The following is a 23,108-nucleotide window of genomic DNA, read 5'->3' as shown; positions in this document are numbered from 1 at the left end:
TATAATTTCTCAATCAAACTATCTTTTATTTCTTTTTTTCTGAATTTTTAATAGATTTGGTTTGTTTGCCTGTTTATGAACATGGTAAAATGATGCTTGTCAGTTTGATGTGTGACATAGTGGGTGCGCATTGCTTTTTTTCTTTTTGCTTTTTTACCACACCTATTCTGGGTTGTAGTCTAAAGTGCTTTGAGAAGTGAGACTAGAAAAGTGCTATATAATTGCTGGTCTATTTCTAGAATAGTGTTAATTATATTAGGAAACTCTGGTGTGAGAAACCTGAAACAAACACTAGAAAGGACTCCATTAACATAACAGGTCTCTGAACAACAAGTGATTTTTTTGCTTGCTTGTTGTACTCTGACATTTTCACTGCTTAACTAGTAGCATTGAAGGCCATTACACTGGGCAGCGTCTTCTTGTGCTGGCTTCAGATGTTGCCAACTCCTGCCTATCACAACTCATGCCTAGGTTTACCTGAAATAACTTGAAACATTTAAATAGACTCAATTATACTTGAAGTGCCAGCTCCTTACCACCACTTGTCTGTTGTCAGGCCGAGCCACTGATGCTGTTACAGACGGACTGCAGAAAAACGCTGGGTGGCTCATCTGCGATAAACACCAGAAACGGGCCTGTCTTTAGTCCCCCTTCCCCTGCTAACAACTGCACAAATTCCTGTCCTGCCTATTGAGATGAGAGGTCTTGCAGGAAACGGTGAAGGGAAGCTGTTGTCAGTAGATCCATTTACTGTCTCAAATGCACTACAAGTGCTTCCTCTATAATACCTCCAACAGGATAAGAGAGATGCAGTGAATAGCACTTTATACAAGCCAGATTGTTGGTGATGTTTCAGATTTAGCAGAGAATAGAAAAAGTGTAATGCATTATGTTTCCCCAGTTCCTTAGCTAGACTATGTTGTATATTTACTGCAGGAAATTGTATTTATGTTACTACTTCTTCTTTGTAAATTCTTCGGCGTAGTTTTTTTTTTAAATCCAGTGCTGTGTTCAGCTACTTTTAAGACAGGGTTGCGGATGGTTAAGAGGAGATAAAGTGAAAGGCTGAATTTCCAATTTATTATTTTTTTTCAGCTACAGTGAAGTGCGCAACTTTATGTTGTCATTCAGTTGAATGAGAAGCTGTTGTACCTTTATCCTGCTGTCCAAGTATGGTGGCAGTTCTGTGCTGTAATAAAACTTTCAATCCTCTCTGTGTGCTTTACAGCCCCTTAGAGTTTCTTCAGTTGCTGGCTGCACGGCTTCAAGCATCGTCCTTTTGATCCTCTTTAATCTGCGGAAGTTTGTCAGCATCTAAAAGACTTTCTCATAACCTTGTCTTTAAAAACAGTCTGACATGAGCTGGTGTTAGTGAAATCAAACCAGCACAGATACAACAATAATTTCAGTCACATACTTCCGTTGAGTTAACCAGCTGATACAATATGCCTGATGTATGAAATAAAATGTTTTCCATGACGTCTCCCATTTACTGTCAGTGAATGTCTTCTTATAGTCAGTTTGTTGCCTCACTTTGACTTTCAGACTGTTGTCACATTAGATGGTGGTGTTACTTTAAAAAGATGCCTGAATTTGCAACGTTTATGCTATTTGCTAAGTTAAGTCACATATGCATGTGTGTGACACTCGCAGCTCACTTGTTCTCTGCTTATACTCTAAGGCACTGTCACAATCTAACACCATCTTCAGCTGTGAGTCAAGAATCACTCAGCACTGTGTGTGGGAGAGATGGAGGAAGACGACTTTGAATAACTATGAATATATACGTGAATACGAACCCAGCCTTAAAGCTGCTTTCATACTTTGCACATGTTATAGTGATTTGTGGAATTACCCTTTTCAGCACACTGACTGGCAGTAGATCAATGTCCAGCCCATTCATGCATAACTTACTCTATGTCACTGTGGCTGTGCGTGAGCAAGCACAGGGCACTAGCCAGAGAATTTCCTCAGCCTATCAGGTCGGCTTTTTTAAACGACTTCTGACTAAACTCACTTTTATTGGCTAGCTTTCTCTTAATCCTTTCCCCATCCTTGGTTTACATCTATTTGTGTATGTGGAAGTGCGTATGCAGGAATGATGTTGGAATATGTATACTTATCTTTAATGTGTTACTTTAATCAAATTGTGAAACACTTTGAAACTGTTTTGAAAAGTGCGATACAAAGTTATTACTATTATTAGTTACGGACGTCCTACAAAACAATGAAAAGATATGTATATATTAAAAATCCAGTGCTTCTTCTACATTGGCTTAAGATTTCTGTCATATGACTTAAGATAGGCTTTTAGCCTTTTCAGTTGTTTTATCATGTACCCGCCTTATAGCTAAACAATTGTAGGTCAGCATTTGTAAGTACATACGGGGTGGCCAGTATCAAAGACAGATTTATTTCTGAGCTCAATTGTGTACTTGCGTGCTAAAGAAAGAAATCTGTGACCCTGGAAGAAATTCTCACCTCTATCTCACTTAAATAGCACGTTTCCCCTCACAGCTGGCTGTGATGCAAGGTAAATGTCTATTAGCTGATCATCTATCTGTCACATGCACGAAATATTTTCCATGGGGTGCTGCGTGTGAAACAGGCTGTGTGAAATATGTATTCATTGTTTCATTTATGTTTACAAGTTAAAGCCACATCCATTATTGTATGTTTTGATTTATGTGGAACACATAAATGCACACTGATTATATCTAAAAGCTCAATTTCTCCACTTTGTTGACCTTTCTGTGCTCTATTTTACATTCTTTCATTCTCTTCTGGCCTTTCTCATTTCTCTTTCACTTCCTTTTTTCTTTGTTTTTCTAACCATGTTTTGGGCCAAGAAGTAAACCATATTTAATGGGGAGGGGCTAAGGGAGGCCCGAGGACAATTTAGGAGACACAGACAGAGACGTTGACTCCGAGGGAACAAGTTCTGTGTGAAATGGTTGGAGGAATTCAGAAAGGAGAAGGAGAGATGACAGAATATAGGGCTGGGGAGTCTCCACCCTCCTTTCTCTCTTTCAGTCATCCCACTCCCCTTCTTGGCCGGCCTTATTTGGTCATGTTACTGCAACTAGAGCTGAAGAAGAGAGAGAATGGAGAAAGGATGGACACATTGCTCCTTTTTTCTCCTCTTTTCATCCTCTTAGAAAAGAAAGCTGTGGTCTGATGAGAGGTGAAGTCAGAGGAAAGCCAGGACTCGCAGGGAGGAGTCACTGTTGAATTGTAGTTTAACTCAGCAGGGAAAGCGGCTATAACTCTGCAACGAAATGCTTTATCAGTACTCATCCTGTGGAAGTCTCTGAGGGATTCAGCTGTAGTTGCTGTAGAGCTTGTTACAAAAGAGGAAGTCTCCCAGGACAGAAGAGGAACTCTGTTAAAACTGCATCCACATGCAAATAAAAAGTAACACTAGTTTCCCTGCAGACCGGTTTTTGCAGTATCTATGCAAATGAGCAGCAAAATCAGAGACTCCTGATGACAGCTGCAAATCATCGTTGCTACAGTTACAACCTATGAGTGACCACAACTTGTTGTGTTGTTGGATCACATTGCAGACACATAGGTGTGTGTGTGTGTGTGTGTGTGTGTGTGTGTGGTAGTCCAACCACAGCTTATAACCATACATTACTATGATTATACATCTGGTAAGCACACACAACAAACACATGCTGTCTTGTCTGTGATGACTGCTCTGTGAAGCAGACAAAGCCCTTTGAGCTTCATGCAGGCAAATTATTAATGTTTTTGAAGTGCAGAAACACACATGCATGGATTTTTTTTCTGGAGAACTGAAAGAATAATGTGTGCTTAAATGTTTTGGTTATTTAATATTTGAGCAAATAACTTATAATGACAAAAAGGTCTAATTTATTTAGGTGAGTGTCATTAATAATCTTTACTGTGGTGTTTTTGCTGTTCACGCTGTTGGTTTGTGTGTGAGCTGTGGCTGTTACCCATCTTCCACACAGCGCCGACCTTCTCAGGCTTTACTCCCAGTAGATGAATATATTTTGTACACATTGTTTGATTTTTAACTAATTTACCATTGTTAGCTATAATAAGTGTGGTCTGCAACCAAAACCATTATTAAGAATTTGCTCAGATTTCAACAGGTTTGAGAACTGAACATTATGTAGCGTCTGATGTGGACGGATTCTCCTGACTACAGCAGGTCACATATCCACTAACATCAGTGAACCCAACTTTCATGGCTGGATAAGGGTCCACCAGTTTGTGAAATGAAAAGACTTTTTTTTTTCTTTTCTTTTCTTATTTTTTTTTTTTTTTTTTTTTGAAGATTTTTGTACAGACATGTTTCAAAAATGTTGTGAGATCAAAATGGAGATGTACGAACAGTGATTAGCCATAAAGGGAAAATAGAATCATGTGCAATCTTTTTACTTTTTCTGTTCTTCTGTTTCTTCTTTTTTCAAAATTGTTACACACATTTTTTGCATTGGACTCAGAGGTATATTTTACATCTGTATTAAATGGAGGAGAAGAGAAGGAGTGACTGGAGAAGACAAATGTGGACAGAAACAGACGGAGCAAAGTGTGACCATTTTCTCTCTTTGTAACCATCTGGACTGATCGTTTTTTGCCTTTTTTCAAAGTTATATGAACATATGCATATTGGTAAATATGTGGATTTAGCCCTGGGTGACCTATTTATTTTTGTTTTCTGGGTTTTATTTTAGTTTTAATGTTAATTCAATTATATAAATTAAATAAATATATATTTATTTTTAAAATCTGTTTTTAATAACTGTTTCTAGACTGTGCACCAGCATGATGTGATTATTATTATCTTATGTGTGTGTATGTATGTATATATGTATGTGTGTATATATATATATATATATATATATATATACAGTGATCCATATGAATCTCTCTCTCTCTTTGAGTGTGTGTGCATGTTTACTGACATGTTTTCCAGTTTTTCAGCTAAAGCTAGTGATTTCTATCTCTGTGCAGACTGTCTGTTTAGACTGTGTCCCATGAACCGCTACTCAGCCCAGAAGCAGTTCTGGAAAGCGGCGAAACCTGGAGGGAACACCGAGTCAGTGCTGCTTAACAAGTTGCATGTAAGTGAAGTGAACCTCCCAGCAGGTACTACAGACCACTGCAGTTAACACCCATGTTCCCAAAAGCTCCCGAGATAAAGATTAAAGGAGTTAGATTTTTTTTTTTTTGTTATTTTAACTTTTTGGGTTTAAATGGTCCTGATGAAGCCTAGACTTTGTAGACACTGAATTAAAAAACGGCATAGTGAGTGTATCACTCTATCGATTGTGTGCACTCTGTGTCACAGTTTCATGTGGGTTTTTAAAAGTTTTGCAGGTATTTTATAAAGTAGAAGTCCTTTTATAGACTTTTCTGACATTTCCCTACTACTGTCCTATCTTTCCACCCTCTACATTTTCTTTCCCTTTTTCTGCTGCAATACATTACCATTTAAAGCAATCTGCAATCTGACTACACAGTCATAAACTGGAAGATTGCGATCGTGCCTGCGTTTCCATGGAAATGTGAGCCTGAGCTTTAGCTAAAAGTCTCTGCTGCGTACATTTTTGACTAAGAACTTTGTTAATAATGTGGTGCCTTGTTAATGGCTAACCAACGTGATTGCGTCTTTTGGACTTACTGTGTAAGAGTGTTGGCAGTGATTTATGTTGCAATAGCTGTTAGATACGTTTTTCTTTTGTTTTTTTTCTCTCTCATCTCTCTTTTGTATCTCAGAGTGCAGCTGACTTGGAGAAGAAACAGAACGACTCTGAAAACAAAAAGCTTCTTGGAACAGTGATTCAGTATGGAAATGTCATTCAGGTGTGTCCCTGGGAAATGGCTGTTTACAAGCTGGTCACACAAGCTTTGATGTAACTAACACTTAGTTTGCATTCAACTGACATTAGTCATCACTGGCAGAAATAAACTGATTAAATAGAAATTATAAAAACAAGCAGAAATTTCTTAGAATTTCTTAGGATTCCCATTTTAATATACTGGGTATATGTTACATTGTGCTCACATGTGTCAACTCACTTATATTTATTCCACATGTGATTTTGTGTACACACTATTTTTCTCTCTCTATTTTTTCATGTTTGTTAAAGATATTTAACAGTCTTCCAAGGGGTGCCTCACACCTATAAGAGTTCACTTTGTTGATTGCCGTTTAAAGCTGTGGTTTTGATTTTTACTGATGGTGTAAAATATAATAATAATAATAATGCATTGGATTTATATAGCGCTTTTCAAGGCACCCAAAGCGCTTTACAATGACATTATTCATTCACGCTCACATTCATACACTTACATACATACAAATATACTCATATTCTGCTTGTTTTATAGGTTTAACAGTTTATATGTCACTCTTGAAAATACTTGGAAATTAAAAACTTTAACCCTAGAATGTTATTGGAGAATGTTAAAGGCACGTTTTTCAAGATTTTTCCTTTTTTATGTTTCAAATACATATTTTTGATGTTTTCCAAAAAGAAATATAAGGAAAACACACGATATTTTCTTATTTCTGTCATTCTATATTTTTCTGCTACATGCTTTAAATTGTATCACGTGCACTAGTTTTACAGGAACAGGTCATATGATCATATATACTGCTGCCATTTTTCACTAATTTCTAGAAATCTTATACAAACAACACCTATCTCAATATTTAGCATAACTATTCAACCACATAAGGTGTGAGTTTCATCACCTTGCCAATGTTAGTTTCAATGTTATGACCATTGGTTTAGGAGTATATAAAAGTGGGGAAAAAACAAAATTTCCTGAATTCCAGAAGAACACTGAAGTTTGAAAAATTCCAGGCCTCTGCTGATTAGTCAGATGCAATTATATCGCTATCAGTCACGCAGCCTGATCTTTGCTGATTGCCTGGGAGAAATCCATGTGGTTCTTCAGGCTGGCAGGCGAGCGTAAGGCCAATTTTGATGTCCAACTGAAGTTACCAAATATGGTTCTTTGCCTTATAAATGGAAATAGTAGGTTAATAAGATTTAAGTTAGTATTAAAGGGTTTTTTAAAGTATTTAAGTGTAAACTTGCTAAAGGTAGGTATTATGGCTAAGTGCAATTAAATTGAAAAAACTGCTGAAGTTTGGTTAAAAAAAAACAACAAACTACAGTATTGTATTGCAATACCCCTAAACTGAAATGAGCAAATTCATGCTGCACACTAAATGAAACTAAACTGAAGTGACCTTAAAAAATTATCCTTAACAAAACATACTGGAAACAAACAAATTAATGACAAATAATCTCTGCATTTCATATCATATATAAACTTTATTATATAAACATCAGACACTATCAGGAGTGCCTTGATCACAGGCTGATGTCCATCAAACACACTTCCCTTCTCACACCAGATTTCAGCCTCTGATTTGTTTGCCATGAATTTAATTCATTTCATTCATTTAATTTAATTCTGCTCAGCTCCTCCACCTGAAGAGCAACAAGTATCTGACTGTGAACAAACGACTGCCGGCACTGCTGGAGAAAAATGCCATGAGGGTGATGCTGGACACTGCTGGAAATGAGGGTTCCTGGTTCTACATACAGCCCTTCTACAAACTTCGCTCCATTGGGGACAGTGTGAGTCATTGTGTAGATAAGAGTGTGTTGCCACTATACTGTATGTAATTCAGTGTAAGGCAAAGCAAACAACTGAACTGTGTCTGGGAGTTTTTTCTAATCCTGTATTTTTAAGACATCCCTTTAGAATGAAGTGACTAATGTGCAGTAGTACATTAGTATGGTGTGAGTAGGAGTTACTAATCTATAAGTACTTAATATTATTTTCATAGCCATCAGTTCTAAGCAAAATGTTAACCTTCTTAATTTTAAGTTTTCATTTTTCCTTTTTAAACTTTCAGCCAGATTTATGGTATGTTTGTAAGACGTTGGTTATACACGTCTGATAAAACAGGCATTATCTACATTTTTTTAAATTATAGAACTCATACTGATATTAATTATTTGAAAGATTAATTTGTAATGATATATTATACATGGGGCCTTTAAGAGGCAGGTTGCCTTTGCCCTCCTTAGCCTTACTCTTGGGCATCTGTTTGATCACATCCCTGAACAGAATTCAGCTCGCGCCCACTTTCTCTGATCACAAAGCTCTTTTTGGCAACAGCTCTTCTGTCCTACGGCAGGAAGTAGTAGGCTGCTGTCCAAGGACAAAATGAACTACAGTGGAGTCCAGGCTTCCCTGTTAAGCTCCTCTCAAATTAGTTATGGCATGAAGCCTAAGCAGCAGGTCAAGAACAAAAAGATAATTGGAGTCACTCTCAACCTGCTGAGAATAGACAGTGCAGTGGCATATAAATGGATGGTGATCCTCTCTGACCATTGCCTGTGTGCATGTCATTGGCAGATGTTTTGTAACTAAGTCGTTTGACACATTTTACTATAGATTGACTCAAATTAACCTCCTTAAAGTCAAAGAATCACAAATTTTGCAAAGCAGCCAGAGCACATACAGTTATGAAAGTACCAAGAATCAAATGAAAGTCGAGGGATGTCAATAAAATTTAAAACGTCACAGAATTTGAAAATATTTTTTTTTAAAGCTGTAAAAGATAAAAGAAGTAAAACAATGAATCTGCACAACTGTAGTTAAGAAGAAGTAAGACTCTATTATTATTATTTTTTTGTTAATGTTATTTTTTTCTTTGTTTTAATGGCAGGTGGTGATCGGGGACAAAGTGGTCCTGAACCCAGTGAATGCTGGTCAGCCGCTTCATGCCAGCACACACCAGCTCGTGGATAATCCAGGATGCAATGAGGTTTGAGGGATTATCGCTTTTTCCTGCTTGGCTGACAGCTGACTGTTGTTAAACTGCAGGCTTCTTCTGGTGTCCTCCTTAGATTGAGCGCAATCAAACAAAAGGCTAAAACTAACAATACGTTAGGAGAGTTGTCCTGTTTTTCTGCTCTGTGTTACTAAGCAACATTGTTTTCATTAATTTATCAAAGGGCATTAAGTAGAAACACAAAAAGATTAAGAAATTAGTGCTTTTATTTTTCTTCTTTTTGAAAAGCAAACACAAAATCTTTTGTATCTCATTGATGACTTCAAGTGGTTTAAACATAAAGTGAAAACATAAATCATGGATGTTAATGGCATCAAACAGACTCCAACAGAGCAACCAGAGGAATAAAGTTCAGTTCTGTGTTTGATATGTTATATTAGTTAGTTTCATATTTACAGTAGTATGTTTACTAGACAGTTAAAATAGGTTTTTAAATATCAGTTTCTTTGGCGTTGACTTAGCGACATGTGTAGATTATTAACTGATTCTGGCAATATATGCCAACGTATGCACAATACATTTAGATATTATCTTTAAATAAGAGTGGTCTCCAATCTAATCTTAAAATAAATGATTTTATGATGATTTTACGTTTTGTTTTTTGTTTTTTGGAGAATATGAGAAAACAAATGAAAGGTCTAGTGTCACTACATGATGCTACAACTCACATTCTTCTGATTGTTTGTTTTTCAGGTGAATTCAGTCAACTGTAACACCAGCTGGAAGATTGTCTTGTTTATGAAATGGAGCGACAATCAAGATGCCATTCTTAAAGGGGTTTGTCTCACAGCAGAAACCAGCCTAGAAAAACTGTCTATGGCTTTTAGAAAATCATTGCATATGTGTTATAACATAATTGTATTTTATTATAACATGAATAGAATGACAGAAACAAACAAACCAAATAATACAACAGTATCTAAGTCAGTTCAGTCTGGCTTTATGGAAAACCTTTCGGACGCTGTAAAATGCCAGTATAACAAGAATTCAGTTAGTTGCATTCATAGTCTATATTTGACTGAAATAGTACAAAGACTACGAGTCCATACGTTTTTGGACAATGACAAATGTTTTGTAATGTTTCACATTACATCACGGAGGATTTTAAATCAAACAATCACGATATGATTAATATAAGTATTGTATTAACTCGTTAAAATCACAGCTATGTTTCTATATACTTTCCCCCAGACTGACGAGCAGTTCCCTTCTTCCTCAATGACAAATGAAACAGATAAATTAGCTTGGTTGAATTGCAAGTGTTCAGTTTCTATTTGGTAGCTTTTTATGCAAGCGGAGGAGGCGATCATGAAACTAAAAAAAAGCTAAATGAATTAATTACACTAATTAAATAAGTAATTTAACTATTTATAAAAAAAGCTTCCCACAGCAAATGATTATTTCAGTGTAATTCAGTTGGAGTTCACCACTCTGTGAAAGAGTGCGTGGGTAAATGGTTCAGTTATGATGGAATAATGTTTCTCACTAAAGAATTGAGGGTTTAAATCATCTACAGGGATGATGTGATATTAAAGAATTTATGAATGTAAAGAAAGTGGCCAGAAACCAATACTGAAGAGACCTGCAGCAGCACTACATTAACAGCTCTTCAAATTCAGCAGTGGAAATCGGTAAATCGACTCAAGGACACAGGAAGTGAGAACCACAGCTGGTGAACCAAATTTGTTGCTAGATCCACAAATGCAATTTAAAATTCTACTGTCAATGGCAAAAGCACAGGTAACCTTGACCCAGAATTTCAGCCGTCTTCTCCGTTCACAGTACGTTTAGGTAAATTCAGAAAATGTCCTGTGGCCTCACTAATCGAAATGTTAACGTCTTTTGGAAGTCATGGAAGCTACAGGCTCAGAGACTGCCGGTTCCGGAGTGCAGAAAGATGTTTTATTTTATTGTAAAGCTATAAAGCTTGTTTTAGTAGGATTATATCAAACCACATTCTGGATATATACAACTGGAGCTTATGAAATGCTATTTATACTACCCAGATGCTTACAGTGTTAGCATTGTTAAAAGAAGTGGTGATGCAACACACCTCTCGCAGACCGCCACAGCTTTTTTGAAACATTTTGCTGGCATCAAATTCCATATAGGAATTTAATTTCCATCCGTCTGCCCATCTATCCAGTCATTTTCCTCTGCTTGTCTAATTCAGGGCTGTAGAGTGGCTGGAGTCTGGAATATCTGGAATTTCTTCTTTGCTTTTTTTTGGTGCTGTTTTCCATTTCCTATAGAATTCAAATAATTTGCATCTTATTGCATTCTGTTTGTATTTACTTCTCACAGTGTCCACTTTTTTGGAAACTGTGCTGTAACTAAAAGCTGTTGCATAAGGTTCCCTCATCAGAGTTGAGTGGGCTGGTTGCTTGTTTGCTTGTTTTTTATATATATATATATTTTTCCCCAGTTGAGTATCATCAGTTTACAGAACATTTTAACAAATGTGTATTATCTCTTACAGAAACAGCTCTACATTAGGGGCTTTAACATCTAAAACAGCGTAGGCAACTAGGTCTGCCATGCGACCTCCATGAAATGAAATGTTTGGCAGCAGCCGGAAAATGTTTAATTATTTTTCTATGCTTCCTCATATACTGAACTAGTTGAAACTAGTCTCATTTCACACAAGTTTTGGTGGTTTTAAGATTAACCTGAGAAAAGTAACCTACATTTTTCTTCTCTCCAGGGTGATGTGGTACGACTGTTTCATGCAGAGCAAGAGAAATTCCTTACATGTGACGATCACAGAAAAAAACAATATGTGTTTCTACGCACTACGGGACGGCAGTCAGCTACCTCGGCAACCAGCAGCAAAGCCCTATGGGAGATCGAAGTGAGCAGGAATATTGTTAGAGCTGGTTTTTCCTATTGTGCACTTGTATGCAATCCTAGGTGTAAATTTTCTGAATTGCAGCAACAAAAACCTGATTAGAGACTGTGATCTGTTTCTGTATTTATTTTATATCATCAACTTTTTGTGCTCTTGCGTCAGGTTGTACAGCATGATCCGTGCCGAGGGGGCGCAGGGTACTGGAACAGCCTGTTTAGGTTCAAACACTTGGCCACTGGACACTACCTGGCTGCAGAGGTCAGCACGTCTCCAACCTCCATTTGTTTGTCTGTCTCTTTAACAGCAAGATTATGCAAAAACTACCAGGGCAAATTCATGAAAGCAGGTGAAAAGGGGGAGTGCAGCAAAAAAAGAACCCATTTTTATTTTTGGTGTGGATTCAGACCTCTTAATTCAAATATGTGAAGCTGTGATTTTTAAGGCCCTCTTTGGTTATAATTGGAGCCAAGTGATCTAAACATCCTATTAATAACATGTTATTGATCAGCTTTTCTATTCCAAGAACTTCCATTAGAGTTTATTTACACTGAAGAAAATATCAGTGACCCAACATTCAGTTCTTTTTCCTAAGTTACAATCTTCTGAATGCTTTTTGGACTGGATTTATTTATTTATTTATTTTTTTACGAAGTAGTGAATCACTTTTGTGTTTTTTGCAGCTGAACCCAGATTATGAAGAGGAGTGCCTGGACTCACGCTCTTCAGTAAGTAGAAGTTTTTTAAAAAGTCATAATATTTAGAAATATTTAATTGGAATCCAGTGCTTAATAAGCCTTAGTAGGTGAATGTCATGGCCACAGAAAGAATTTGTGTAGTATAGAAGAGCATCTCCAATCTAATTATTCCGTTTTTAAAAATATATGCTAATGTGTAATTATTTTCACATATCACATATGTATTTGTATTTTATAGTTTAGTTTAACAGATACCATGTTGGTGAAACTCACCTACTCATTTCTTAATATGGAACCTTGTTTCTGCCACTGGAAAAATAATAATAATTATAATGGCATCCATTTGGGTTTCAACTTAATAACTCATAATTTTGAGACAATAACCCCAAATTTTGACTTAAAAAATGAATAAAAAAACCCCAGAAGGCATAGCCTCTTTTGTTTACCATTCCCACCAGTGGAGGGCTCAGTGTAGCTTTGCTGGATGTGAATGTTTTAATTTTCAGCGAACAACAGATGGCAGCCTTTCACTGTGAATGTCTGTTCCTTAAACGTGCAGTAGCAGTGTGCCTCAGCCATACACTGCACTTGAAGGAGGCCTCATCTCACAGGCCAGGCCGGAGTTGTTCACATCTGTTGGCCAAGCTGTAACAAGTGAACCAAATCATAGCCAGTCACCTCCTGAGTTTACCGCCTTGCTCTTCAGATTAAAAGGAAATTAATTTCAATTCATTATAGTTAAGTCTTTTTTTGCATATAACATCTTTTCTTTATTGAGTTTTGACTTATTTAAGGTAGTCTTATGCCTTCCATGGGAACCATTATCAGTTACTGAGTTAAGACTGTGACGTTTTACGAGGGAAATGCAACTTACAAGGGAAAAAAAGGAAGAAATATTTATGGTCACTGTAATACATTACCAGTATCTTGCTTCAGTTCCTAGAAATCTTTCCACACTGAGTTTTAACACTTTCACTGACATATCCCTGGCATTTTTTTTTATTATTTTGCTGTTTATTTTTAATCAGACTTTATTTTTTCCCCCTTTCCCTCCAGCTTGACTCAGAGCAAGAAGCTATGAGAGCCCGTTCGAGAAATGTCCAGGACAAAGTCATGTACACACTTGTGTCTGTTCCTGATGGAAATGACATCTCTTCCATATTTGAGCTCGACCCTACCACTTTAAGGGGGGGAGACTCACTAGTTCCCAGGTATGAAAGATAAAAAAGATGAAGCATTTCAGACCCACCCTAATTATTGTGTTATTGCTATACAGAGAAATTCATTGCCTGGTTCCTGCCCTGTCACTTTTTCCACGGAAACCCAGACAGCAGACACATTACAAGCAGGGGACTTCCACAGTATATTATCACTGTTGTAATATGTTTGCAAAACAAGCATGGCAAGTGTGTGTGATAATAATTGTTGTAAGAGAGTCTCTAACTGATGATTATTCACGATAAAGTGGATGTTGGAAGTTACGCAGGTGTAATTGTTCTTTATGATGGCAATGCAGATAAGGATGTTGAGATAGAGCATATAATAAAGTGTGTAAAGGAGATAATTATTCTGTTCTTATGTGAACGTGTGTCTGTGTAAGTTTGGTGAAGAGTGAGAAAATATGACGCAGACTCGCAGTGTTGCAGAAGAAATGCACCGAATTTCGCTAGAATAGCTCGAGGAAGTGAAAGCTGCCTAGCCACATTTATGGGAAGTGGTTGACTGACCATGTAGGCCCCAGATCATATGTATATTTGTGAACTTTTGTAAGGTGATCAAAGGTTCTGCTTCGAATGCATGATTTTTCTTAAAGAGCATTTAAAAAAATGGAAACTATTGTTGTCATTTCAAGCATCACCTTTTTCATGAGTTATGTAGCCTTTGCACTTATGATGCAGAAACAATTTGCAAATATAAACAAGAACAAAACATAACAATAAAATGTCTTTTCAGAAACTCGTATGTACGCCTCAGACACTTGTGCACCAACACGTGGGTTCACAGCACCAACCAACCAATCGACAAGGAGGAGGAAAAGCCTGTCATGCTGCGTGTGAGTGACACTTAATTTACAATAATGTCTAAATCAGTAGTAAATTGTGCATGATGCTGAGCTATAATTATGCTGGAGTTTTGGATGTAATGAGTCACCAAAAGTTCAGTGATTATAGTCAAATCTAAATAACATTGGTTCCCTCTTCCTCCTGCACCTGCTGTGCAGTAAATTTGTTATATATTAAGTGCGGGTAGCTCTCTGTTTTTTTTCACAAAAAATGCTCTTTTGCAGTTTTGATTATGGGTTATGGGCAAAGAGCTTCACAGACCAATTCTTGTTTTGTTTTGTTTTGTTTTTTTCAAGATTGGAACTTCTGCACTCAAAGAAGACAAAGAGGCTTTTGCCATTGTGCCCGTCTCCCCAGCTGAAGTGAGAGACCTTGACTTTGCCAACGATGCCAGTAAAGTGCTGGCTTCTATTGCTGGGAAGCTGGAAAAAGGCACAATCACACAGAATGAGAGGAGGTATAAAATGCATAGTGGGACAGTTAAACAGTAAATACTGTTAAGTGCTAACTATAAGCACGATCTTACTGTTATTTCTGCATTTAAAATCAGAGCCGTTACCAAGCTTCTGGAGGATTTGGTGTTCTTTGTGGTGGATATTCCCAACAATGGACAGGACGTTCTGGAGATCATGGTTAACAAACCCAACAGAGAACGACAGAAGTTAATGAGAGAACAGAATATTCTCAAACAGGTGATGTCTTAATACCGTAAATATAACATTTTCTAGACACTCAAGGTTAAATTTTCCATTCTGTGTGAACTTTTTGAGTCCTACTGACGTACTGAAGTCCCTCTATCTTCTCATGACATGTGGCATCTTTGCCACATTTGCTTTAGCAGTATAGCATAGTTGTATATAGTTATGTATAATGTCGTTGTTACAACTGTCTTAACATTTCTCTTAAATTCAGATCTTCAAGCTCCTGCAGGCCCCTTTTACAGATAGCGGCGATGGGCCCATGCTGCGGCTGGAGGAGCTGGCTGACCAGCGTCATGCCCCCTTCAGACACATCTGCCGCCTATGTTACAGAGTTTTGCGTCACTCGCAGCAGGACTACCGCAAGAACCAGGTACTCTCTGTCTGGCCTGAAGTCTTCATAAGTGCAGTTCCCATCTGACGTTGGGTACAGGTCTCGCTGTGGTTTCTGTAAAGGTGTATTTCCGCTTAGTGAAAGAAGCCATTGTTCTGTGATAACACTGATTTGATAACTGAAGCAAAAAATATTCCGAATCCAAGATGTGTAACTGAAAGTACTCTGAAGTATGCGCTGGTTCATCTGCCAGGTCTCTTTATCAATTTCTGTTGACACAAACACACAAAGCCAGTGTGATATGAGCTCATTCTATAAAAAATACTTGTAAATGTAAAGTTACCATTTGGCTTTTCTAGGAACAGTCCATTTCTTTCGTTACAGTGTAATAGTTAGAGGAGTCATTTCATTAGGTTAAATGAAGAGGACAGTGTGGACATGCTGTTCTTTTTGCACACTGATAAAGACGGAGCAAAATGAGTCAATGATGGCTTCGACTTAAGGTTATGGCTTTTAGAAAGAGCATAAAGAGAGACAGGCCAACTAATGAATGACATTCTTTAAAATGTGCTTAAGCTGTCTTTTGTTGCTTTTTGTTGAGAGCGTCTGCCTCCCTTGCAGGAGTATATAGCCAAACAGTTTCGCTTCATGCAGAAACAGATTGGTTATGATGTCCTGGCAGAGGACACAATCACAGCTCTGCTCCATAACAACCGCAAGCTCCTGGAGAAACACATTACCGCTGCAGAGATCGACACGTTTGTTAGCCTGGTGCGCAAGAACCGTGAGCCCAGGTTTGTGTGTGTCTGCATCCAATTAAAATTAAATTGAATTTAAACCATTACTTAGTTATGTGTTACCATAACTGTATGTCTGTATTGTACTTAAGAACATTCTGGTGATCAAATAAACATCCGTTGCAACATTTTGTCATTCAGTGGAGGAAATTATTATTTGTTTGCTCACTTACAAGGAAAGGAACAGTCTCTCATTTTTATGGTAGTTTCATTTGAATGGAGATAGAAAGAATATGAACCACAAATCCAGAAAAAAACATTACATAAACATTATACATTGACTTGCATGTCACTGAGTGCAATAACTATTTTAGCCCCAAGCAAAATATGACTTAGTGCTTGGTGGGTACACTCTTTTTGGCAAGGACAGAGTTGGTCACCAGGTTTGCACACATCTCAGGGGGAAGATGTGTGCAGTCCCACTCCTCTTTACAGAAAATCTCTCAATCCTCTAGGTTTCTTGGCATCCACCTGACAACTCAAGACTTGAGCTCCCTTGAGTCTGGAGACAGGCTAGGTCACTGCATGACTTTAATGTGCATCTTCTTTAGACATTCCTTTGTTGCCTTGCTGGTATGTTTTGGGTCACATACATGCTGGAGCACCCATCCAAGACCCATCTTCAGTGTGCTGGCTGAGGGAGGGATGTTCTCATCAAAGATCTTATGATCCATCCAGTGGCCCCTTAATGCAGTATAGTCGTTCTGTGCCTTTAGCAGAAAAACAGCCCCAATCATAATGTTTCCACCTCCATGCTTGAGTGTTAGGATGACATTCTTTGTGCCATACTTCGCATTTCTCTTCCTCCAAACACAGCAGGTCAAGCTGATGCCAAAGAGTTCGATTTTGGTTTCATCTGACCACAGTACTTTCTTCCAAGCCTTCTCTGAATCATTTAGATGTCATATGAGTGATATCTGTGTGCCACCTGTGGGTTTTTCTGGATTTTTGGTCCATCTCTCCCCTTTAAAATGAAATCAGCAAAAAAATAGACACTGATCTTTTCTTTGTGAGCAAAACTGTCAAATTGGAAAGGGGATCAAATAATTATTTCCCCTACTGTACCTCTTTGTGACATGAGACAAGCTGAAGCCTCGTTTCAGAGACTCATCACCTCTCGTGCTTTGGGAGATCGTGGAGGTTTTTAAAAGAAGACTTGGGATTAAATGTTATAATTTTGTTTGTTCAGGTTCTTGGACTACCTGTCAGACTTGTGTGTGTCAATGAATAAGTCCATCCCTGTGACACAGGAGCTCATCTGTAATGCAGTGCTGGATCCAGCTAACGCAGACATCCTCATAGAAACGAAGTGAGTCCTCATCACTCTCTTGACCTCTGCCCCTCTGTTTGATGTCACTGTGAATGTACTGGGGTTTCACTTTGACAGTTGCCCATTAATTGGCGTCTAGAAAAGGCATTTTATCCAGTATTGTGATTAAAAAAACAAAGGTTATTTGTAGCAGTTTTGGAATAAATAAAACATTTTTGATACAAAGGCTTTCTTATGCCCACATGATTACACTAGCAAAGCAAATAATGTCTGTTTGTATTAAGTTTTTTCTTGATGTTTTCTTTTTTCTGTAGACTGGTTCTTTCGAGATTTGAGATTGAAGGAGCATCACTCGGGGAGAACTCTGTGGAATCAGAGGAAGATGAGGAGGAAGTGTGGTTGTTCTGGAAAGACAACACTAAAGAGATCCGCAGTAAAAGCATCCGGGAGCTTGCTCAGGATGCCAAGGAGGGTCAGAAGGATGACCAGGAGGTGATCAGTTACTACAGGTAAATACTGCACCTCAGCCAGCTCCTTGAAGATGGAAAAGGTGTATCCTGTGATGGCAAATAGCTTAGGTTTTGAGTGTTCAACCACACTTTCCTTTCCAAAAGGAGAGCCTGACTTTACCTGTGTGGACACCTTACAGGTACCAGCTAAACCTGTTTGCCAGAATGTGTTTGGACCGTCAGTATCTGGCAATCAACAAGATCTCTGGCCAGCTGGATGTGGACCTGATCTTGCGGTGTATGTCAGATGAAGACCTGCCGTATGACCTACGAGCCTCTTTCTGTCGAATGATGCTGCACATGCATGTGGATCGTGACCCTCAGGAGCAGGTTACGCCAGTCAAATATGCACGGCTGTGGTCTGAGATCCCTTCAGAGATTGCTATTGACGAGTGAGGGAGTAGACAAACTATATAATCATATTGTAAAGCATTTCTCATGTATGTGTTTGCAGTTTCATAACTTGTTGTTTACATATGGTTTATTTATAGCTATGACAATGATGGAACATCTAAAGATGAAATTAAGGAGCGATTCTCACAAACGATGGAATTTGTTGAAAACTACCTAAGAGATGTGGTGTCTCAGAGCTTCCCTTTTGCAGATAAAGAGAAGAACAAACTCACCTTTGAGGTCACCCTGGTGCTTTCTTGATATACTAAAATTACACTCATGTCATAGTAGTCATGCTCCGAAAATCAAATCAGCAAACTTGCTAAAAGCATCTATTTTCCATGTTTAGGTGGTGAATCTGGCCAGGAACCTGATTTATTTTGGCTTCTACACCTTCAGCGACTTATTGAGACTAACCAAGATCCTCCTGGCTATTCTAGACTGTGTCCATGTCAGCACCATTTTTGCTTTCAACAAGCTGGACAAAGGAGATGACAGTAAAGGTAAGGGGACACAGGCTGGCAAGACGAGGACCGGAATCCCATGGATATGAAGTTCATTTGTGTGTTTTGCGTGCGTGTCAATGCTTCAAGGCAGTAACGTGATGAGGTCAATTCATGGCGTTGGTGAGCTGATGTCCCAAGTAGTGCTCAGAGGGGGGGGTTTCCTTCCCGCATCTTCAACCAGGGCCCCCAATGGTGACGCAGTCAAGACCCAGACTGAACCAGAGAAACAGGACATATTGGTCATGGACACCAAGCTCAAGATCATCGAGATCCTGCAGGTGGAAGACATACAATGTTCTAATATTGTTATACTTCAATATTACCTTAATAAATACAGCACATTATATATGTATGTCGTTTTTTTTGTTTGTTTGTTTGTTTTTCTTCACTGCAGTTCATCCTGAATGTTCGCCTGGACTACAGGATCTCCTGTCTGCTATCGATCTTTAAGAGGGAGTTTGATGAGAGTAATTCCCAAAATGACATATCTTTAGCTGGAGCAGTCGAAGGACCAAACAACATGCCAGGTTTAGAATAACATATAGCTACATCATACACAAATGTGTGAACAAGTTACGGACTTTGTTAGTTAGAGAGATATTTTCTGTGATTCCAGGGGCTCTGGATTTTGAGCACATAGAAGAGCAGGCAGAGGGGATATTTGGTGGAAGGTAAACACACGTTGAGTATCGAAAGAGTCGAAAATATGAAATAGAGAGGTGTTTCTGAGTATATGTTCTGTTTATGTCTAGTGAAGAGAACACCCCTCTGGACCTGGATGATCAGGGTGGCCGAACCTTTTTGAGGGTCTTGCTCCATTTAACCATGCATGACTATCCTCCTCTGGTGTCTCGAGCCCTGCATCTGCTGTTCAGGCACTTCAGCCAAAGGCAGGAGGTCTTGCAGGCATTTAAGCAGGTATCCTCACAGTGACTCCCCTCAACTTAAAACTAAAGCAAAGAAATCAATTACCCGTACACTTGTTTGTGTTTTTGACATTTGCTTAAGTATATTATGATTTGCAAAATGGATGAAAAACATTGAAATATTAAGAATTATTCTTTGGAGGATCTTTCTAAACCTCAGTGAAATGCATATTCAGGTTTTCACAGTAACATTTTGTGGATCCTGTATAGCTTTTTGCTCTGCAGTTTGCCTAATCTTCCAGCAAATTTTTGTATTTACAGGTCCAGTTGCTCGTCACCAGCCAAGATGTGGAAAATTACAAGCAAATAAAGTCAGACCTGGACCAGCTGCGCTCCATCGTCGAGAAGTCTGAGCTCTGGGTGTATAAGAGGCTGGGGCCAGACGAGGGCATGGATGTAGTAGACGTGCTCGCCGCTGAGCCAGAACATAAAAAGGTGCAGGGTGTTATTTCCTGAACAGAGCCAATCTCATAACCCTGAAAAGCCATCCACCAAAAAGTATTCCTTTTGTTTATTTGTTTTGTTTTTTTTACCACAGTAAGGCTATAACACGCTGTTATGTCGTTCACAGGGTGACTCAGGGGGCATAGACAAACCAAAGAAAGCAGAAAGCACAAGCAGTTACAACTACAGGGTGGTGAAGGAGGTAACAAGTTTTCTAACCTTGTTAAAAGATTGTTTTAACATATCTGAATATTTTGCAAATGTTGTTGCACAGCACTAGAGTTTTTCTACATATATTTTCCTCTCATGTTTTTGCTTTTTCTCACTTCTCCCTCACAGATCCTGCTGCGTCTCAGCAGGTTGTGTGTCCAAGAAGGTCTGTCAGGTAGAAAAAGCAAGAAGCAGCAACAGAGACTGCTGAGGAACATGGGGGCTCATGCTGTGGTTCTTGAGCTCTTACAGATCCCTTATGAGAAGGTGTCAATGGTTCTCAATGGGTTTATTTTTTGTTTTTATTTTTAGTAGCACATTCTTTTGTGTGTACAAGCGGGCAAACCTTCACGTTAGCCCTTTTCCACTCCAGGGAGAAGACTTGCGCATGCAGGATATTATGAAGCTAGCCCATCAGTTTCTACAGAATTTCTGTGCAGGAAATCAGCAGAACCAGGCGCTGCTACACAAGCACATCAATCTTTTCCTCAACCCAGGGGTGAGCTGTCTTGTGCACTGATTGACGCTTGCAGTGTTAATGATACAAAAGCACAGATTTTGATTTTGCACAACAACATCTTGGAAAACTGGCTTCTCTTGTCTTTGTTTTCTTGTGTTCAGATCTTGGAGGCCATCACCATGCAGCATATCTTCATGAACAACTTCCAGCTATGCAGTGAAATAAATGAGCGTGTGGTTCAGCACTTTGTCCACTGCATTGAAACACATGGCCGCAACGTCCAATACCTGAAATTCTTACAGACTATTGTCAAGGCAGAGAACAAGTTCATCAAAAAGTGCCAAGACATTGTCATGGCAGAGGTGCTAAATCGATTCTACACAGTTTTTTTTCCCCCACTGTGTTTCACTTATGCCACAGTTTCCTTACGTTCTAATATGTATCTGTTTCTTCCTCCAGCTGGTGAATGCTGGTGAAGATGTCCTGGTCTTCTATAATGACCGTGCCTCCTTCCAGACTCTGGTCCAGATGATGCGATCAGAGAGGGATCGCATGGATGAGAACAGTCCTCTAATGTACCACATACACCTGGTGGAGCTCTTGGCTGTGTGCACTGAGGGCAAGAACGTCTACACAGAGATAAAGTGTAATTCGCTCTTGCCACTGGATGACATAGTGCGGGTGGTGACCCATGAAGACTGTATCCCTGAGGTGAGATAAGCTGGAATGTTTGAGAGTTATGAGAAACAATAAGCTGCACAGTTTGTGATTTTAATGTACTGGAAAAATTGAAGAAATAAAGACGGGGAGCCATATCTAAAGATAAGTGTTACTGCTTGCAATAGGTATGCTATAGAGGCTGATTATCTAAAATACATTTGATTTCGTGTGGATTGCAGGTCTTACAGATTGCTAATGCAATACAGTTATTCATTGTTTTTGCTGCATGTTAGTTAGCTTTAGTGACAAATGTATCAAATAGTGCCACATTATGAATGTTGTCCATAATGTGGTACTATTAAATCCTTATCTAGGAGTCTAGAGCTAATTGTGGTGTATCTAAAGTTACAAATTCTACAGGTATTGCTGTTGTTTTATTAGATTAGCACCATCTTTTTTACATGAACTTTAATCTTAACCTTTCAGGTAAAGATTGCTTATATCAACTTTCTCAACCACTGCTATGTGGACACTGAGGTTGAAATGAAGGAGATCTACACCTCCAACCACATGTGGAAACTCTTTGAGAACTTCCTAGTTGACATTTGCAGAGTAAGAAACCCTATATTTATTTCAATAATGACATAAAAGCTATATTAAAGGAAAAAAATAAAACAACAAACAAGCTAAAAGACAAAATGTGTTATTTCTGTTGTTTAGGTGTGCAACAACACAAGTGACCGTAAGCATGCAGACACTATTCTTGAACGCTATGTGACAGAGACAGTCATGGGCATTGTGACCACCTTCTTCAGCTCACCTTTTTCTGACCAGAGCACCAGCCTGCAGGTAACCTGTTACAATAATGCAAAGGGGTTTAAAAAAAAAAAAAGCTTTTACAGTAGCTATAAATATGCTAATGTCAATATCAGCCCTGGTATACTTCAACATTTTGAAAATAACAGTAACGTGCAGAGTTCATGTAAATCTAACTGCCTAGACTATCTTTTAGGAACTAGTTATTACCTGCTAACCTTAAGTCTAATCGCAAACACTTTGTCCTTATGTGGCCATCAGAATAAATATAAGTATGAAATATACTGTATGACTGTTGCTCCATGTAATTTTATACCAATAGCCTGAGTCTCTCTTGCAAAAGCACAGTTATGGGAAAATGCCAAGACACTGCTTCCGTAAGTGGTAAACTCAGTGTTTCCTCAGAGTTCCCGAGAACTGTGTCTGCTGAGTAACAATATTTGGAGTGGTTAGGTTGGGTTGTTGGCACCATGTTTCCTCTCTCTTCCCACTTCTGTTTTCAGCATGTTAGTCAACTTCTGGTAGAGGTAATCGGGTATTGCAAGATCAGAGATGGCCAGTAGTTATTTACAATAATCTTGGTTAATGAATCATTTTTTCTTCTTTTTCTTCATAGGGT

General features: G+C 38.5%; 1 protein-coding gene across 2 annotated transcripts in view; it reads left to right on the top strand.

The window, feature by feature from the left end:
* The window catches only part of LOC134627834 (inositol 1,4,5-trisphosphate receptor type 1), a 75,069-nt gene that overhangs the window by 10,542 nt on the left and 41,419 nt on the right, over positions 1–23,108 (top strand). For both annotated transcript variants that reach the window (XM_063474246.1, XM_063474245.1), the window contains exons 4-34: positions 4,990–5,099; positions 5,755–5,841; positions 7,476–7,634; positions 8,735–8,833; positions 9,554–9,637; positions 11,565–11,711; positions 11,871–11,966; positions 12,389–12,433; positions 13,460–13,614; positions 14,357–14,456; positions 14,763–14,923; positions 15,017–15,158; positions 15,379–15,537; positions 16,120–16,292; positions 17,485–17,604; positions 17,880–18,074; positions 18,215–18,466; positions 18,566–18,707; positions 18,817–18,970; positions 19,061–19,251; positions 19,368–19,500; positions 19,590–19,644; positions 19,726–19,891; positions 20,161–20,334; positions 20,471–20,545; positions 20,683–20,820; positions 20,927–21,052; positions 21,175–21,375; positions 21,473–21,724; positions 22,160–22,285; positions 22,394–22,522. In XM_063474246.1, the coding sequence (XP_063330316.1) occupies positions 4,990–5,099; positions 5,755–5,841; positions 7,476–7,634; positions 8,735–8,833; positions 9,554–9,637; positions 11,565–11,711; positions 11,871–11,966; positions 12,389–12,433; positions 13,460–13,614; positions 14,357–14,456; positions 14,763–14,923; positions 15,017–15,158; positions 15,379–15,537; positions 16,120–16,292; positions 17,485–17,604; positions 17,880–18,074; positions 18,215–18,466; positions 18,566–18,707; positions 18,817–18,970; positions 19,061–19,251; positions 19,368–19,500; positions 19,590–19,644; positions 19,726–19,891; positions 20,161–20,334; positions 20,471–20,545; positions 20,683–20,820; positions 20,927–21,052; positions 21,175–21,375; positions 21,473–21,724; positions 22,160–22,285; positions 22,394–22,522 (4,346 nt within the window). The remainder of the gene's footprint in view (positions 1–4,989; positions 5,100–5,754; positions 5,842–7,475; positions 7,635–8,734; positions 8,834–9,553; positions 9,638–11,564; positions 11,712–11,870; positions 11,967–12,388; positions 12,434–13,459; positions 13,615–14,356; positions 14,457–14,762; positions 14,924–15,016; positions 15,159–15,378; positions 15,538–16,119; positions 16,293–17,484; positions 17,605–17,879; positions 18,075–18,214; positions 18,467–18,565; positions 18,708–18,816; positions 18,971–19,060; positions 19,252–19,367; positions 19,501–19,589; positions 19,645–19,725; positions 19,892–20,160; positions 20,335–20,470; positions 20,546–20,682; positions 20,821–20,926; positions 21,053–21,174; positions 21,376–21,472; positions 21,725–22,159; positions 22,286–22,393; positions 22,523–23,108) is intronic.

This window comes from Pelmatolapia mariae, linkage group LG5, assembly GCF_036321145.2.
Source record: "Pelmatolapia mariae isolate MD_Pm_ZW linkage group LG5, Pm_UMD_F_2, whole genome shotgun sequence".
Classification (NCBI taxonomy): domain Eukaryota; kingdom Metazoa; phylum Chordata; class Actinopteri; order Cichliformes; family Cichlidae; genus Pelmatolapia; species Pelmatolapia mariae.
Note: the sequence above shows the minus strand (reverse complement) of the source record. Positions and strands in the feature narration are given on the sequence as shown.